The sequence below is a fragment of the Arachis hypogaea genome, chromosome 15 (assembly GCF_003086295.3).
Source record: "Arachis hypogaea cultivar Tifrunner chromosome 15, arahy.Tifrunner.gnm2.J5K5, whole genome shotgun sequence".
Classification (NCBI taxonomy): Eukaryota; Viridiplantae; Streptophyta; class Magnoliopsida; order Fabales; family Fabaceae; genus Arachis; species Arachis hypogaea.
In genome coordinates this window covers 158567048-158586609 of record NC_092050.1, presented here as the reverse complement: position 1 = coordinate 158586609, position 19562 = coordinate 158567048, and the positions used below count along the sequence as shown (strand labels likewise).

The 19562-nt window shown below is 33.3% G+C and overlaps 2 protein-coding genes across 3 annotated transcripts; one reads left to right on the top strand and one right to left on the bottom strand.

Annotated features, from left to right (window-relative positions):
• The first annotated feature begins 1126 nt into the window (after positions 1-1126).
• LOC112751851 (beta-carotene hydroxylase 2, chloroplastic) lies at positions 1127-3848 on the top strand. Of its 2 annotated transcripts, XM_025801136.3 has the most exons (7): positions 1127-1679; positions 1886-1945; positions 2050-2121; positions 2539-2673; positions 2982-3107; positions 3483-3539; positions 3646-3848. In XM_025801136.3, the coding sequence occupies exons 1-7, from the start codon at positions 1287-1289 to the stop codon at positions 3754-3756; spliced, it is 954 nt and encodes a 317-aa protein (XP_025656921.1). In that variant the 5' UTR covers positions 1127-1286; the 3' UTR covers positions 3757-3848. The 2 variants fall into 2 exon arrangements, with proteins under 2 accessions (XP_025656921.1, XP_072074204.1); XM_072218103.1 differs by lacking the exon at positions 3483-3539 and having other exon boundaries at positions 1135-1679.
• A 4645-nt stretch (positions 3849-8493) lies between these two features.
• LOC112751849 (septum site-determining protein minD homolog, chloroplastic) lies at positions 8494-10526 on the bottom strand. The gene is made up of 2 exons (XM_025801134.3): positions 9128-10526; positions 8494-8955 (listed from the first exon to the last, which is right to left on the bottom strand). The coding sequence occupies exon 1, from the start codon at positions 10327-10329 to the stop codon at positions 9322-9324; it is 1008 nt and encodes a 335-aa protein (XP_025656919.1). The 5' UTR covers positions 10330-10526; the 3' UTR covers positions 8494-8955; positions 9128-9321.
• Positions 10527-19562: the final 9036 nt, after the last annotated feature.

Sequence of the window (19562 nt, the reverse complement as noted above, 5' to 3'; positions counted from 1 at the left end):
GAAAGTTAGTAAATTTTATTATTTTAGGCCGTACTTAATCAGGTAATAATATCTTTATATATATAAAAAAAAAAAAACTTAAATACATTAGAGTACGTGTATATAAGCTTTTTTTTCTATAGTGGTTAAATATTGTCTAAAATAAATAAAAGCATTGATTTTTAAATTTTTCTGTTTTTATATTTATCAAGTTATTATTAAAAATAGTTAATAAAAATATAACTTGAGGACATTTAAAAAGATTATTTATAAATAAAATAAGAATTTAACCATCGTATATTTTAAAAATGTGTTAAAATTATTATTAATAAGTTTTAAAATTGATTTAATAAATATATTAAAGTTTTATATGTTTTCTATAAAAGCTTACTCCAAAAACACATGGTAGGTAGACTATAAAATAAAATAAAGGCCGTTTGGAAAAGAAGTAAGTTTGAATAATGTATAGCCAAGAATGAAGGGTTTTACTTATTCTTTTACTATATAGAATGAAGGGTTTAATTAGTATAAACAGAAAAATACTAGAAACTATATATCAGAATTTATTATTTTTTATTGTTATTTAATTATTAATTTAATCTTTTTAATAATTTAATAATGTATTTTTTATATTTTTAAATATTAATAATTTTTTTTTTACTAAAGATAGGAGATTCGAACCCGCGACCTCTTAATTGAGTATCGGGAGATTATGTCATTTGAGCTATATCTCATTGGCTTTTAAATATTAATAATTAAAATAATAAAAAAATAAATTTTAATAGTAGTCGAACAATTTTTCATAAATAAATACATAAAATAAAGAAAAATAAAGGATGCTAGGGAGACAATGGACTACCATACTATTTAAAATAACCAATCTGAATACTAACGATAATAAATATCTTCCCAAAAACTTAAACTGATTTTGGGATTCACCAAGGATTGTTGACCTTTCAAATTTAACGCTCTAATACCATATCATGATACAACTCATCCCAAAAGCTTCAACTGATCAAAAAAATAACACTAATAATTATATCTCTAATACTCTCTAAACCTCTATTCATTGTATAAATATTCTATTGGCTTCTCGTACTTTCGCTAAAATAAAATACATAAACATATAGCATAGGGTCCACATTAGAAAGAGGTGGAAATTAAAGTTCAAACAGAAATCAAAGTTGTGGTCTCTGTTGTTTCTCTCCCTTTAAAACCCCCCTCTCCTTCCTTCATTCTCTTCCCCTCTCACCATCACCACTCACTTCTTTCTCTCTCTTTTCAGAGCCTCACAACTCAAACCCACCATGGCGGCAGGACTCTCCGCCGCAATTGCCTGGAAGCCCCTCCTCCGACCTCACCACCACCACCACCACAAACACCAATCCTTCAATCCTCACACTCCAACGCCTGCTTCCTTCTTCAGAACACACCAGAAGCCCGCAACTATAAAGTTCACTACCTGTGTTCTCATGGAAGACCCCAAGAAAACCGCCAGCAGCCACGTGGCGGAAAGCGAAAAGGACGAAGAAGAAACCGTTGTGGTTTATCCTCAGCTGGTTCCGCCACGTGTCGCGGAGAGATTGGCCAGGAAGAAGTCTGAGAGATTAACGTACCTCATTACCGCCATGATGTCTAGCTTTGGCATCACTTCCATGGCGGTCTTCGCTGTTTATTATAGATTCGCATGGCAATTTGAGGTAATTATGTAATTATCTCATTAACTGCTTTCACAATTTTCACACTATTTTATAATATTCCAGACTTACGTGCACTTATCTTATAATTTGACTAAATTGTTATATAACAGTAATAATACTTGCATTATTGAATTCCGTTTGATTAATTAAGAATAATTCAAGCATGTGTTAGTTAATCTGAAATTGAGAGTTGGTGGTTGGTGTAGGGTGGAGAAATTCCATTGTCTGAAATGTTTGGCACATTTGCTCTCTCCGTTGGTGCTGCTGTAAGCCCCTTACATTACAAAATTTTACAAATTCAGAATTTGATTGCTTCCAATTCTATGTGAAATTTGGGTATAGCATATGATATGTGATGATATTGTTTCAGGTGGGTATGGAATTTTGGGCTAGATGGGCACACAGAGCTCTCTGGCATGCTTCTTTGTGGCACATGCATGAGGTAATTTAATTTGATTTTTATTTATTTAATTATAACTTCCAAATGAAGCTTTCCAAAACACAGTAGAGAATCAAGATTCATAATCTCAATTTAGACTTTGTCGGTGCTTAGTCTTACTTTTAGACCTTTTGGTTAAACATGTATTATATTAATCCTGATTTCAAAGTCTTAACTGTTATTTTCACTTGCAAAGACAATATCGTGTGAGTTTTCGTCATAATTTTTTAATAGTTTTACAAATGCAAGGCCCAAACACAAAGTATAAGTATTGAAATTAGAATGATTTGTGATTTTGGTTTATCCTTCCCAATCCGTGATCAACAAATCAGTGTAAAGTATGTGATATGATATCTATCTTAAAAAAGAATAAAGAAAAGGACAAAAAGAAGTGAAATTTTGGTTTGAATAAAATTGCAGTCCCACCATAGACCAAGAGATGGACCCTTCGAATTGAACGATGTGTTTGCAATAATAAACGCTGTTCCTGCCATTGCTCTTCTCTCCTTCGGTTTCTTCCACAAAGGACTAATCCCTGGCCTCTGCTTTGGTGCTGTAAGTATATATATAATAATCTTTTACTTTTTCTTTGTTTTATTAAATGCTGTTACCTAAATATAAATCGGTACCAATTCACGTGAAGTTGACAGTTGAGAATCGTTAGATGATAATTTAGTCAAATATTTAAATCATTTAACAATTTTTAGCTATCAACTTTACGTAAAGACAACTAACTACATCTAAATTTTCACGATATAAATAACTACTTTTTATATCTATGGTGTGAATGATAATCTAAAAGAACGAATGCAGTCATAATTGAATTTCTTGATTAATTAATTGATTTGAGTATAATGGTGCAGGGTCTTGGAATCACAGTGTTTGGAATGGCTTACATGTTTGTGCACGATGGCTTAGTTCATAGGAGATTCCCTGTAGGTCCCATTGCCAATGTTCCCTACTTCAGAAGAGTTGCTGCTGCTCACAAAGTAAACTAATTAATTCTTCTATTACATCTTCAATTTCTTATATTAAATTAATATTAATTTATGAAAATATGATAATTCCTCTCCTATTTTTGATAATGTCACTCATTACATTTTTTTTATTCATTGTATGTTTCTATGAATTTATAGAAAAAATAGCAGCATTATCAAAATAGAAGTAACATTATAATTTCCCTAATTTATGGATGCTATACTATATATTAGGCTATGATTGGTTTCACTTAATTAATAGGAACATAGGGAGGAAACACATGTTGATGTTTGTTTATTTGTGAAAATGATCTGATACAGTACCGAGATCAAGATTTTGTTGTTTAATTTGTCTCTGTTATTTATTTATTTATTTATTTATTTCAGCTTCACCATTCGGACAAATTCAATGGGGTGCCATATGGCCTCTTTTTGGGACCAAAGGTTAGAGAGTTACATATATTCTTGTTTATTTCTCCCTTTATTATTATTTTTTTTCATTTTAAATTATTATATTTTTGGATGCTTACATATGTTTCTTGTGGTGCAGGAAATTGAAGAAGTGGGAGGGTTAGAAGAGCTTGAGAAAGAGATTAGTAGGAGAACAAAATCTTATAATAATAATAATAATAATAATAATAATAATAATAATAGTTCATGACAAATTCAAACATTGACCAGAAAAGCTGTTTTAAAGAATTATATATCATTGTAGAGAAAAATCAAATCAAATGAAATGAAAATTTGCTATCATTTGTACAGTTCTTTTTTTTTATTATTATTATTATATAGCAGCATATATAGTGTAAAAGGGGAAAAAGAGGTATAAAAGAGGTCAAGAAAAGTAATAAAAAAAGGGTTGTGCAAAAAATAATTGGTGCCTTCAATTTTGGCTCTTTGCTAAGACAATGGAGGAATGAGAAATGTACATTCAATAAACATGTTTTTCACTTTTTTGTGTGAAGCAATAACAACATTTGAACTCAATTTAAATGTAGATGACACTAATAATATAATAGAAAAGAGAGAGAAAAACATATATATATTTGAATAAAACTACTAATAGCCTACATTTTGTGTATATGACGAGAATTAGTAATAAATAATGATTAAAATAAGTTCAAGTAACATTATTTTGTATCCAAATAAATTAATAATAGAGAGTTTATTATTTATGTATTTATTTTGATGTTGGATTCATGTAGCCCCAAGTGGGATGGGATGAGTGAGGAAACAGTTCATGGCATGTGCCCTTTTGTGGGGCACTCACTACTCACAAGAAAGCACAGCCAATTCTACTATTGTGTCTTACTCTTACTTGAGGAAAAATATTTTTTTAAAATTTAAAAAAAATTGTACAATATTAATAACAAAATTATTATCTTAATTTAAAAATAATTTATTTTTTTTATTATTTTCTTAACTTAAAAAAATTAATCTATTTCGTAACCAAATCAAATTACATGTCCTTCATATAAGGAGAACGTTTATCTTTTCGTAATTTCAATATTATTAGAATATAATTAGGATCAATTAACATTATTTAGTATATCTAAATATTTATTATAAAAAATTACGTCTTTATTATTACGATTCTCTTAGTCCCTAATTATATTCTAACAAATATATTGAGCAAAAATATCACGTTGATGACTTAGGTTGTGTACAATGAGTCAATGCTAATTTGTAACCGGTTAATAGTATATACATGGTTAAATTAAATGAAAAACAAATTATCAATAAACATTAAATAATAATAAGAAATAGAATTTTAAATTGAATTTGAGTATTCAAATGCATATCTCACTAATCTAGATCAAATACTAAGCCAAAGGTTGGTAAATCTCAACTAGCTTCCCTTTGCACATAAACTATTTTTTTTTTATATATAAAAAAAGGTTTCGTTTCTCTAAGGACATTTACTTTGACTTCGAAAATAGCGAATATTTGACTTGCAATGAATTTGTTCAATGTAAGTGGGATATTAGATACACAGCTAGATTTGAGGAAGGAGGTAAGTAAAATAAAAAATCATATATCAGATTATAATAACGATGCTCCATGAACTAAGCACTTTGTTAAAATTGACCTCCATATAGTTGACGAACCCTAAGTCATTAAGTGTTTCATGACATGAAAAATAATCACATTTTGTATGATTTCTAATTCAAATATTTTTCTTCTTGTTTCAGGTTACATATTCCCCTCCTAAGTCCTAATACCAATAGTAAACTTTTAGTAGTATTAAATAAAAGCATATTGTAAGTTTGTAATCAATTTGGATTGATTGAATTGCCAGTTTATTTATCCGTTTAATAAAATATCAGTGATTTAAATTCTGTCTTATGCATATAGTAATTCATCGACCAACGACAATTTTAAAATTTTAAATGATATATCGCAAATAATTAAAAAAAAAAAAAGCGTATTGCATTGATTCATTGAATAATGTACTTGTTTTAATAATTAATAAATGTATTAATCATCATCTTATATGGTTTATGACGATTGGTGCTTCTCATCCTAGCTTTACCCTATAAAATATGTTAATTATTAACCCTATGAAATCAATCCACATGCAACCCATATTGCATATTTGCATGTCTAATCATGGGTGGGTAATTGTTGCTTGGACTAATCTTCCCTTTCGTTAATATAATTTTATTTTTTTAATTTACTTTATCCTTTCACCTGAACCTAACTCGTTTCTTTTTTGTGTGAGATACGTGTAAGCTAAATATAGAGCAAACATTTTCTCCAATTATTTCCCTTTTCTCTTTTGATTGGAGAAAAGCAACCTTAGTGATTCATGCACTTCACTTTTCTGAATAGTTCCAAATAATCCATTGGTGGTGATTCCATTTTTAATATATAACTGTCATATTTAGAGGAACATCCACCCATGGCCCTTATTGATTGCATTGCTTTATTTAGGGGGAAAAAAACTACAAATTATTAAGGTCAAAAGGGTTACCTGTAACTTAAAGTCTTCTTACTCATGAGTTTATACTGAAATTTATTCTCAATCCAGTAATCACTGTTTTTTTTTGTAAGTAGGCTTAATTTTTTTTTTATTAAAGATAGAAAGATTCGAACCCATAACCTCTTAAAAGAGTATGAAAAGAGTATGTCATTTGAGATATAAATATAATTCATTGACAGCTTAATTATTCTGTTAGTTTTTATAGGTTTATTAAATTTATAATTAAATCTTTATAGTTTTTTAGTTATTTTTAATTTTATAATTAGATATTTTTTAATATAAAAAATATTAGAATTAACTGAATATTTTTCGCAAATTGAAGGTATTCACAATTAAAAATTTATAATTACATATTTTTTTTACAAAAAATACTTCGTTAATTTTAACATTTTTTATATAAAAAGAACCTAATTATAAAATAAAAAAACAATCTAAAGACTTAATTAAAAAAATAAAAATTTACTTAAAATTTTAGTAAAACTATAAAATTTAACAGAATAATTAAACCTTATATATAATAAATGTTTTTTCGATGGTCGTATTCTATAATTAGTTAACATAGTAGTCACGTTATTGAAATCCAAATTAGAGAATTAAATGAAAGGTTAGTTTATAAATATTGCTTATGTAAAAAAAAAAAATTATCGTAGGATTTTGATTAGACATAATCATACATAAAATATCACGTGTCAATTGACCAAGTGTAGGTTATCTATTGAGCCTCGTCATATAATATGCTACAACTTTCACTAGAAACAGAAACCAACCGGCCAACAAACATAGGGTTGAATTTGGTAGTTAATTCTAGGTATCCAAAAAGATATATTATTGGAAATGACCTTATCTATATGAAATTACTTTTGTTTTGTCAAAAATAGAAATTGATATTCTTTTTTCCCACTGGATTAGATATTTAGAATTAGACTTACAGACAAAAGGGTATTAAAAAGATATTATTGGAAATGACCTTATCTATATGAATTTCTTTTGCTTTGCCAAAAATAGAAATTGATTTTCTTCTTCCTAATGGATTAGATATTTAGAATTAGACTTACAGACAAAATGGCATGTATACGTATGTAAATGAAAAATAAATATAAAAGCTAGAAAATAGTTATTTCTATACATGTTGCTATGATGCAAAGATAATGATGTGACACACAAATCACAAAGGATTTTGATGCTGCTTTTTCTATCTAAAAGAGCACATCCATCATTCACTGCTTGGTAATTAACATAGGTTCATTAATTGATCAAAATTGTGGTGGTAAATGGGAAAGGGAAAAGAGAATGTTAGAAGTCACAAGTCATTAAAAAAAATTATATACCGTGATTTTCTTCTTCTTATCAACCTTACTGTACACGCAAAAATATCCAATAGTTACCGCAACGGTGCATGTATGCATGAAATAATGATATAGTTAAAAGAATAATCATGAGTGGCCAATAATTTTGTTACAAACATGTAAAAAGTAATATCGCAACACATTTACTTTCGGAATGGACTTGCCTAACTCAAACCAAGTTGGCAAGTTTAGACCAAATAGTTTGTCATTAGTATTACCAAATATTTTTTAACATAAAAGTGGTATTGTTTTATAACATTTAATTTCTTGCAATTCCAAACTAAGTTTTGTTTTATTCAGTTCCGTTTTCTTTTTTTGGGAATTCACAACCCGTTTAGGGTATATAAATGCTTACTAGATTGGGTTCAATAATACTAAGCTGAGCCCAACAGAAATCATCGAGTCTTTGACCAGTTAACTGGGCCAATGGTCTTTTTGGCACCAATGCAAGACTCCGGAGTCAAAACAATAATACTCCTACATACCATATAGTTATGTACCCTTAATTAACTGTAGGTTAAATTATACAGTTAGTCCTTACACTTTCAGTGAAATTGCAAATTGGTCTCTATACTTTAAAAGTTTGTAATTTGATTCCTAAAGAAAATTAAAATTTGTAATTTAGTCCTCGCCATTTAAAAAGTGTTGATTTAACAGAATATTCTTAGAATATGCTGAAAATATTCTGTTAAAATAAGGAATATACTAAGAATATTCTATTAAATCAAACACTTTTTGAACGACGGAGACTAAATTATAAATTTTAATTCTCTTTAAAGACCCAATTACAAAATTTTAAAGTGTAGAGACCAACTGTGTAATTTAACCTTAACTAAACTTCGGCCCAAAATTATCCATTTACATATGACGAATCAACTTGACCCCAAAAAAGAATGAAACCTGCTAAAAAACTGCTATGTTTACAATACGGGGCACTCTACTATACAGATTGCGGTTGTATAGAGAGAGAATTAAATTTCTTTTATAGTTATTTTTTATTATTTTATTAATATTCGAAATGTGGGTCCCAGTATTTTTAATTTCTCTTTCATCACATAAAAGGAAAGATCTGTAAACTTACATCTTTACTTTATAATTCACCTTACAATACAAGTTCTTTGAAAATGTGGCTGAGGCTTGTCCTAATGGCAAATACATTTGCCTCCTAAAAGTGCCACATAAGTTCGAATCTCTTTTGGTGAAAAAGAGAGTATTTAGTGTGTGGGTGAGTAGAGTGTGTGTGTTGTATGCACCAAAAAAAAAAATTAATGGTGCATCATGATTCATATATGCAGTATTCTAGGATAGCAGAGATTGATAAATTGCTGAGAAGGACAAACCTTCCATAACATTATAAAATCATAGCAGGGATCAAGTTTCGCATCATATTAAGCAGATTTTTATCAGTGACACACTACTACATGCTGCATTAGAATTTAGAAACAAAAATGAACTTATCATGCATGGTGAAGTGTAAACTTACTCATCAAGGAGAGAATTTTGTTCCATGTTCCAAGGCATAAACAACACCCTAGTATGTAGATAAAACAGAGTAGAACAAAACAATATTATTGAATCACCATTAGGCAACCGATTAATAATGCAGAAATGAACTCAAAAAGTGACCCTAAACTAAATCATCCTGAATACTAACACAATTGAAATAAAGCAAATGAAGAAAGAAAGATATAAGCTTTGCTAACCCCCAAAACTGTACACAGCTTCCTCCTTGCTCCTCTCCCACTACCACCTACACATGATAACAAATTTGCAATACTCCATCCTAAAATAAGAAGCAAACAAAATCACACTAACTTGAAAACAGAACCAAAAAACCAATCACAAGCAAAGTTGAAATTTGAAAAAACATTCCAAACTTGGATTCATTGTGTTCTAGTTAGCCACCAAAGAAGGAGAAAAAGCCACGCTTTGGCTCCTCCTCAACCATGACAGCTTGCATTGTATCTTGCTCCACAAGCCTCCAAGCTGCTTGCTCAAATGCCAACCCTGCCAATGTTGGAGGCTTATTCAGAACCAAAGGGTACCCTCTATTGGTACTCCTTATAACCTCCGAATCCTCCGGAATCGCTCCGAGCAGCGGCAACCCTAGCATTTCTTGTACATCAAGAACAGACATCATGTCCTCACCCTTAATCATATCTGTCCTGACTCTATTCACAATCATCTTTATGTCCCTAATTCCATCACATTCAAGCAAACCAGTAACCCTATCAGCATCTCTAAGGGCAGTTATATCTGGTGTGGTTATCAGAATTGCCTCGTTCGCCGGCGTTATGGCGGTGATGAATCCAGCGTCGATGCCGGCGGGGCAATCAATGAGGATGAAGTCAGGGCAACCTTCTGTGCGCGATTTGAGAGCATCGACGAGCCAAATTAGGGCTTTTCCTCCAAACCCTAGGGGCAATTTTGACCTAGGCTTTGAAATGCAGAGCAATTCAAAGTTGGACCAACGCTTGTCCCTGACGAGAGCCTGGTCGAGCCTGCAATCGCCGTTGAGAACCTCGAGGGCGGTGTAGTTCACGCGATTCTCGAGGCCTAAGAGGAGGTCGAGGTTGCGGAGGCCGACGTCGGCGTCGATGGCGACGACGGAGAAGTCGAGTCTGGCGAGGGAGAGGCCGATGTTGGCGGTGGTTGTGGTCTTACCGACGCCGCCTTTTCCGGAGGTGACGACGACTACGCGGGGGGTTTCGCCGGAGAGCTGGGGTTTGCGGTTCCACTGGAGGAGGGCGGTGGGGGATTTGTGGAATTTTGGGGGTTTTGGTAGGGTTTTGGATTGGGGGAAGAGGAATGTAGGTCGTCGTGGTGGGTGGGTGAAGGTTGAGGTAGACGGAAAAAGTGGTGGTTTGGCGGTGGGGACGCCGGGGAGACGGTGGAGAGAGAGCATCGCCGAGCTGAGAGGGTAGCTCAGTGACAGTGAGTAACCACTGACACAGTGATATCGAAAGCAACAAATAAAAAATGCTTTCTTTTTTAGCTCACAATTTACATTGCTTGCTTCGAAATTGACACATAATTTGTTTTATTTTTTATTTTTTTGAGCTTTGAAGTTTTCTTAATTAGTATAAATAAATCATTTTTCAATTGAAATAATTGTGTGTTTATATTAAATGATTTAATTAAATATATTAAATTATCTAATAAAATTTTAATGATTATTTTATGTGAATAATTATTTAATTAATTTAATATTTTTGTATACTCGTTGATAAGAGAGAGTTAATATAGTGAAATAGAAAAGAAAATTCTCATTTCTTGATAATAAAAAAAAATTGTGTTGTAAAGATACTTTTTTTTAGGGAAAAAAAATTTTAATATGGACAATTTTTTTGAGTTGTTTTTTAATATGGGTATGTAAAGTGTTAAATTTTATGGTGGCGGTACCTATTTTATGGTCATTAAAGAGACGATAACAGGATAAAATAGGGTTAATGCTCAAATTCGTTCCTGAAAGATTACGCGATCTTCATTTTCGTCTCCGAATGATTTTTTTAATCAAATTAGTCCCTAAAAGATAAACTGTAAGTCAAATTAGTTTTTTCGTCAGTTGGATGATGACGTGTCACGTTAAGTGCCACGTGGCACGCCACATGGCAGGTCAGGCATACCACGTGTCACTTGACATGTAAAAAAGTTTTTATTAGTCAAAATAGTCCTTGAAAGTCCAGACATAAGTCATTTTCATCCCTCAAATTTTAAAAATTAGTCAAACTAGTCCTTATATAATTTTTTTTATTTTTTCTTCATAATATTAAATTTGAAATATTTTTTGATACTACTAATTTTAATAGAAATGTAATTGACAAACAAAACATTAGTAATTGTATCTTTTCTTCTTAAAAATTTTTTCAATAAAATTATCTCTCTCCTTTAATTCTTCTCAAAATCTCTCTTATTCTTTTCTATTCTAAAACATTTTTCTTACATTATTGCATTTTGCTGGAATATTCAAAATTGAAATGTATGTATTTATTAATCTAAACAAAGTTATATGCTCAAAATCAAAATTTATGTATGTTAACCTAAACAAAGTTATACCACTATTTTTTTTTATTACATCTTTTTTTTCATTACGGTATTACTTACATATAGGATGTAATGGTAGTGATACTTAGAGTCAAAATTTAAGAAGGTTCACAAATTTTGCTTCAATTTCTATATAAACTGGTAGTGATAAATCAATTTTTCAATTGTTGAGTTTTACTATATAAATTAAATAATAATAAAAATTATAATTTTAAAAATTTTAAAAATTTAAAATTTAAAATAATTACTATATTATTTAGTAAAATTTAAAATATTAAATTTTTAAATATATAATCAACAATAATTTGATAAACTCATTTAAATAAAAAAAAATTCACATAAAAAATTACAATTTGAAAATGTAAAATTTTAAAATATAAATGACAAAATAACTTTATAAAAATTTAATTATTTTTATTATTTTATGTAAAGAGAATTTTGTTTATTATGGTTTAAAAAATAATATTAAAATTAGTAGTATAAAAAAATATTATAAATTTAATATTATAAAAAAAATATATAAAGATTAGTTTGACTAATTTTTAAAATTTGAGGGATGAAAATGACTTACGTCTGGACTTTCAATGACTATTTTGACTAATAAAAAACTTTTTTACATGTCAAGTGACACTGACCTGCCACGTGGCACTTAACGTGACACGTCATCATCTAACTGACGGAAAGACTAATTTGACTTACAGTTTATCTTTCAGGAGCTAATTTGATTAAAAAAATTATTCAAAGTCAAAAATGAAGATCGTGTGATCTTTCAGAGACGAATTTGAATATTAACCCAGATAAAGTAAAAGCAAAAACTGCTCGTCAATTACGAGTAATATTTTTTAATTTTTTTAAATCTATCGGATTTGAGATTGGTTTATTTACTTAAAAAAAATTGTATTTACGAAAAATATTTGAAGCAAATAATATTTAAACTCAATAAATTTTGCATGATGGGACATTTTTACTAATTCGGAGACTGCGAAAAGCATAACAATTTAATATTATTTTAGATAAAATTAACTATTTTTTGAGAAAAAAATTGTTAAAAAATTAGTTTTCTTTTCCTATATAAGAGAGTTAGTGTTTCAGAAGCAACATTCATTTTGATTGAAAAGTTAAAACTGTGATTTTGTATAAGTCTTCATCATGTGAGAATTTTCTTGAGAAGTTTTTATTTTTTGAAGTCATGAAAATTAATGTGTGTTTATTAGTATATTTTGAAAGTGAGATTATACCATATATATATAATGGTGTGAAATTTATTTATGTAAGTTCAGTATTTTTTGTTATTCCCTGCATGATATCATTTGTAGAGTTATAAAATAGACTATGCCAGCACATATACGATAATTTGTCAAAGAGAATTAGCAGTATTTTATACAGGCAATTTGTGTTAGTTTTCAGTGATGTAATATAGTTTTAAGTAATGAATGTGACTGATGCCATCATGCTAGAAATGTTAATGATTTATCAACAGAATCAAGCTCATGTGTCGATGATCGAATTGTATGTTGAATTCGAAGAGTTGGCTATTAGTCACGGAGTTGACGAATCCTTCCTACCTGAAGGGGGCAACACAGATTGGGAAGAAAATGACATTGACAGTAAAGAGGAGTTCTTATCCAACAATGACATGTTGGGAGGAAACGAGATTACCGACACGGAAATTCAGGCTGCAACAAGCATGGTAAGAAGCCAACATTCATTTGGTGTTCCATCTTTCATGCGTGCTTTGGATCTTGAAGATATGAACGCACCCGAATTTCTTGAGTTGGCAAACTCAGGTATGTCAGCTTATCATTTTTTTTGTCAAGACAATTTTATTTTTATTTATCAAATTTCGGTTATACATTCTAATTTTATTTGTTGAATTATTTAAAATATATTTGTTTTTAAGTTACCAGTTAAAATGTTTCAAAAATTGCTTACTCTCTAAAAATGATAAATGTTGCTCAACTTGAGAGTACTTTTTAATAAGATTATTTTGTATAAAAGATAAAGAAAAAACCCAACTTACGTTATTTTACTAGATATTATGACTGCTTTGATGAAATTTTGTACAAATCATTGAAAATTGAAAACCCTTTAAATACAATTAGATATACTTTTTTTAGAACTTAGAAATTGTTATTCCACACACACAGGTATTTTTTTGTGCAAGATGGTGAGTTTGCTGTTGGAATGGAGTTCAGTTCTGGAGAAACTGTAGTCATGCCAATTAGGAATTATATTACTTCCATGGGTGTCGATTACAGGGTGTTTGAGTTTGAGCCTTTGATGTTTTATACGAAATGCATGCAGTACGGTAGAGGTCGTGATTGACTGATTCGCGTTAGTTTGATTCAGAGAAAATGTTGTTGGGAAATTAGACGATACAATGGAAGTCATACTTGCACTATAGACATAATATCTCAAGACCATTCGAAACTAGATTCTGACACAATCGTGGACGCTATAAGACTTCTAGTTGAAACCGACCCATATCTGAAGATCCGAGTTGTGACAACAGATGTTCAGTTGAAATTCAACTATACGATAAGTTATCGTAAAACATAATTGGCAAAGTAAAAGTCGATTACAAAAATCTTTGGTGGTTGAGAAGTTTTATACGAGTGTTGCCCGCATAGTGTGTGGCAATGTGTGCTTTGAACCCAGGATCTGTGGTTCAGGTTGATTCTATACTAGCATATCGTGGATCTGAGGTGGAGGAATGTGTAAAGATAATGCTTCGAGGTTTTTAGAGCTTCCATCCATGCATTAGAGTGTTCCGACATTACAAACCACTCGTGCATGTTGATGGCACACATCTGTATGGGCGATATAAAGGAGCTCTTTTGGTTGTTGTGTCTCAATATGGAAACCAAAATATTGTGTGACTTGCTTTTGCCATCGTTGAAGGAGAGACCACTAACGCATGGCATTTTTTTTCTGAATAATTTACGGAAAAATATCGTCAGGAGGGACGGTGTCGGTATTATTTTTTATTGGCACGACTATCAATGCAACAATGGCTAAATGTAATGGTGCGTGGAGTCCTCCTAGAGCATTTCATATGTTCTGTGTTAGGCATATTGCGTCAAACTTCCTATGAAGATTCAAGGCCCTTTACTTGTAAAAAATCATCATAAATATGGAAACATGTTCTTTATATTGAGTTGATCTTTGTTAAACCTAAAATTGCTATATACTATTTGAATTGCTGACGAGTGATATTATATTAAGAGTAAAGTATTGTTTTTGTCCCCAACGTTTGGGGTAAGTCTTAAAGTTGTCCCTAACATTTCAATAATCCTATTTAAGTTTCTAACATTTCAAAATTGACTCAATGTTGTCCTGTCGTTAGGGATCCATTAACAGAATTAACGGCGGGACAAAATTGAGACGATTTTGAAACGTTAGGGACTCAAATAAGATGAAAACGTTGGGAGCAAAAACGATACATAGAAATAAATTTTAGTTTTATCCTTCAATAATATCAATTTTTTACTGTACATAGTATTCAATTATTTTTTAATCACATCTAAGTAAATTACACTTAATCACATTATAAAAAAATAAATTTATTTAGAATGAAAGTAATGTGATCGTAACCCTAGAGCCGCCGCCGCTGTCTGATCGCTACCGCTGCCCCAACCCATTCCAACTGGCCCTCCATCTCTCGTTGACACAGATCTCCGATCCAGCCCATGTCCAGTCTGCAGTTCCACCTGCTCTTCCCCAATCTGCAAACCCAGAGACCACCGAACCTACATCACGCAATCATTCGAAAAAGTATAAGAGAGAGAGAGAAAGGCAAATCACAGAAGGGAAAAGAGGGAAAGAGAGAGAGAGGAAGGAGTTGACAGAGTTGACAGACTCTGGCGGCGGCGGCGACGAGCTTAGAAAATGGAAGGAGAGAGAGAGAGAGAGAAAGAGGATGTGGTTAGTGGTGGTGGAGGGGTAAAGATGATGCAGATGATGATAAGGGTAATTTAGAGTTTTTATGTGATTTTTTAGTGTTTAGATAATTTTGTTATATGGAATTCATGTTTTATGGGTACAAATGGTAATTTCTTTTTTTTATGGGTAGATGTGTCAGCGTTTTCAACTTTTATGGGTACAAATAGTAGTTTACTCAAAAGAAAAATCTTATTTCTTGATAATAAAAAGAAAAATATATACTTTTTGTGAAAAATAAATTGTGTCGTAAAGATGTTTTTTTATTGTATGGACAAACTATCATTTATATTATAAATAAAACTTGCCACAAAATCTTTTTTTCCTAACACATCTGACATATTATCTAACTAATTCATCAAAACTTGGTACTACCCATTTCTTATGGCTTTTTTATATAAATAAATAACAAAAATGTTTTATTTTCCAAAATATGCATGAAGAGAAATGCTTCCGAAAATGCGCAGGGCCACTTCAAGCGAGGCGCATACGAATTGGATTTACACTCCAATTCAGGTTTGGCGGCCACGAATTGGGACTGGCAGGGCAGGAATCATTTCTGGGTCGGCGCCCACGAAATGGGTGGGGAGGCCATGTTGTGGCTGGCGCCAGCGAAATGGTCAATTCTGGTGGGGCATCCACGAATTGGATTCCAAGTCAATGGTACTACACGCGATATGGTGCCCTTCAGGTGTACTGCATGCGAAGTTCGTTCCTAATTTGCCTATATGAACGCTTGTGCACCATTCACAGAAGGATGCATTCTCCTGCACTCTCTTCCAACTCTAAAATTTCTCTCAACCTAGCTACTTTCTTTCTCTCTAAAATATTGTGGGTGTTGGTTCAGTTTTGCTATGTGTATGGCTTCCGAAAATGTATATTTGATCATATATCATAATGGAGAAATTTCTCCTACGGCATAAGGTATTACGTTTGTTTGTGACGATCCCCTTTGGATAATGATTCTACCACATACATCATTGCAAGACCTGAAGAATTTGATTCTCATGAATACCGGAATGGTGGGAAAAAAGGAAATCACGAAGCTGACACAAGATGCCAGTTGCAGTAGACAACTCGTTTGCATATCAGAAAATGCAGATTAAATCTGATCAACATGTTTCGATGATGTTTTCTTATCATCGCAGCATTGGAAGTATCTATTCGTTGGAGCTTTGTTTGAATCTTCAAGATATAGGTGGAAGCTCATCTACTTCTAATAATGTGGATGGTGTTAGAAATTTCGGATCGGCGGATTTCGTTCCGGGTCGGGATACTGGTAGGACCCGTAATCCAAGCTTTAACGCGTTTGTGACGTCAGAACAGAATACAGATATTTGTCAAGAACCCCCCCTTCCAACCTTGTTGGATTCGATACATATCATCATGATGGCATGGCAAAAACTTCTGATGAAGATGAGATCGAAGATTTTAGCGGTGATGAGGCAGAAGCTGTTCCCGAAACCCAGTCGCTTCATCACGAGACAGTTCCTCCAATTCATGTCGAATCGGGGGGGTGGGGGTGGGGGTGGTGGTGTATCCAGCAGCATGCTAGCACACTACCTGTCTTTAACTCTTGGAGCAATGCAGTCGACCAATGCAGAAGACAGACCGAGCAGTTACGCTTTATCAGGTGAGATGGAGCTCGAGATTGGGTTGAAGTTTCTCAATAGGGAGATAGCGATGCTTGCTGTTAAAAACTATAATATCCGCTGGAGTGCAGAATACAAGGTAGTAGAGTCAAACCAAAGTAAGTATGTATGTCGATGCAAGCAGTTTGGGGATCAATGTCGTTGGATGGTATGGGTCGCAGAGGTCTTCCGGATTTTGGAAAATTCGAAAATACCAAGGGCCTCATAGTTGCTTGGCAAGTTTGATGTCTCAAGATCATGCTCAACTTGATAGCAATGTCAACTGCCAGCATATATTCCCCATGATGCATGCTGACGCGACCATTTGCATAAAGGTGTTACAAGGATCAGTCGAGTTTGCATACGGGTACAAGGTTTCATACAAGAAGGTTTGGCATGCAAAGCAGAGGGCAATTGCCAAAATCTATGGTGATTGGGACGATTCGTATGACCAGGTGTGGAGATACTTCAACGCCCTGCAAGCTTTCGTGGTATAACTGGCATTGCACACTTATTGGGCTTGGTTATTCATTGTGGTTTTAGTGGTTTATATGTTTTAATAAGTAAGCATTTTCACAACAGGAACAATTGTTGACCTACAAACGAGGCCTTACTATGTTGGAAACACTCTAGACCGTGAGAGTGTCATGTTTCATCAGGTTTTCTAGTCCTTCCTCTCGTGTGCTGAGGCTTTCAAGCACTGTAAGCCACTGGTCTCAGTAAACGGAACACACCTGTATGGTAAGTACGCAGGCACCCTACTTATGGGCATAGCACAGGACGGGAATAACAACATTCTGTCAATCACTTTCGCAATTGTGGAGAGAGAGAATACAGATTCATGGTACTTTTTCCTTACCAATCTAAAGAGGCATGTAGTGAGGCAACCAGGAATTCTGCTTATCTCTGATAGGCATGCAGCAATAAAGGCTGCTTTAGAGCGGGATGGGTGTGGATGGGAGCACAATGTTTACTGTGTATGACATATCGCCTCTAACTTCGCAACAAGTTTCAACAGTGAAGAAGCCAAAAGACACCTGGTTAACGCCGTGTATTTGAAGACGCAAGAGCAGGCGCAGTACTACCTATAGTTAATCAGCGGCGATGATCCTGTAATATCTCCGCAGATGATGGCATGGATCCGAGGGTTAGAGCCACCTAAATAGCTACAGCATTGCGATGACGGTCATCGATATGGTCACATGATGACCAATCTTTCTGAGTGTATCAACTCCGTCCTCAAGGGCACTAAAAATTTACCAGTTTGTGCAATTATCAAGTCTACCTATCATCGCCTTAATGAATTATTTGTGAACAAGGGTCGCCAGGCACAATCACAGATCGCATGCGGTCAGGTATTCTTGCAATTCCTGCAAAAAGCGATATTAGCAAACAGTGGGGGAATTTCCCAGATGCTTGTGATGTCGTATGACAGAGCTACTTCAATCTTCACAGTTGATGAGATAGCAGCTGTAGGGGTGCAGTCTTGGTTTCGCATTTACCTTGAGCATCAGATGTGTGCTGTGGTTTCTTCCAAGCGTTGCACTACCCCTGTGCTCATGCTTTGGCCGCATGCGCCTTTGCAAGACGCGACTGGCAACAATATGTCGAGGCAGTTTATTGGGTTGAAAACATGTTCTAAGTCTACGAGATGGAATTCCAACCAATGCCAGACGAGGAGATGTGGTCCCCATACGAAGTACAACGTGTACGTTTCAATACCCACCTACAACGTATAATGGAAGGACATCCGGTGTCTATAAGGATTCGTAATGAGATGGACAAGGTTGAGTCGGGCTCAGGTAAGCGATGCAGACTTTGCAGGACACCATGGCATACTAGGTGACACTGTCTGCATATTTCTGCCACTTAGTATACCACCATTTTTGTTTAATGTATCAGTTTAGTGCAATATTTGAGCATGTTTCTGCTGAATTATATAAACTTGTTGTTGTTGCTTTATTTCATGTTATGTCGCGTTGTTGTTTAGTTTACCACATTGTTGAATTTATTGCATAGTTGCCGGTACATGGGAACCATCGTTACTAAAACTACGTACATACATCACATGAAAATAAGAACACAACATAAAATTCAACAACAAATGGTGGAACTGACATACGGATAAAATGGAAAGAAATAGCACAACATCGAATGACTAACACAATAGGATGAAGTAGATACTCAAGCGAAGGAAAAGTAAATGAAATAAATGTTACAACAGAATACTAAATATATAAGCCACGCAACTAATGGTGGTCGTGTCCCAATCTGCCACCTGTCCCACAAGCAGGAGCTCGAATGTCACGACAAGGATGACCATCATGACCCTCGTCATCGTCCACATTAGCATCAACCCCGGCGTAAGAAAGACGTCGGCCTTGCATCTGCGTAGCATCGTACGGTCGGAGCACAGATCCGGCGGTGTCACCAATAGAGACGGACCTCTTCCCTACCACAGCAGGCTGAATGACGGTATCGAAGCGGTTGAGGGCAAGACCAAGATCTGTTAGGGAATGTGGGA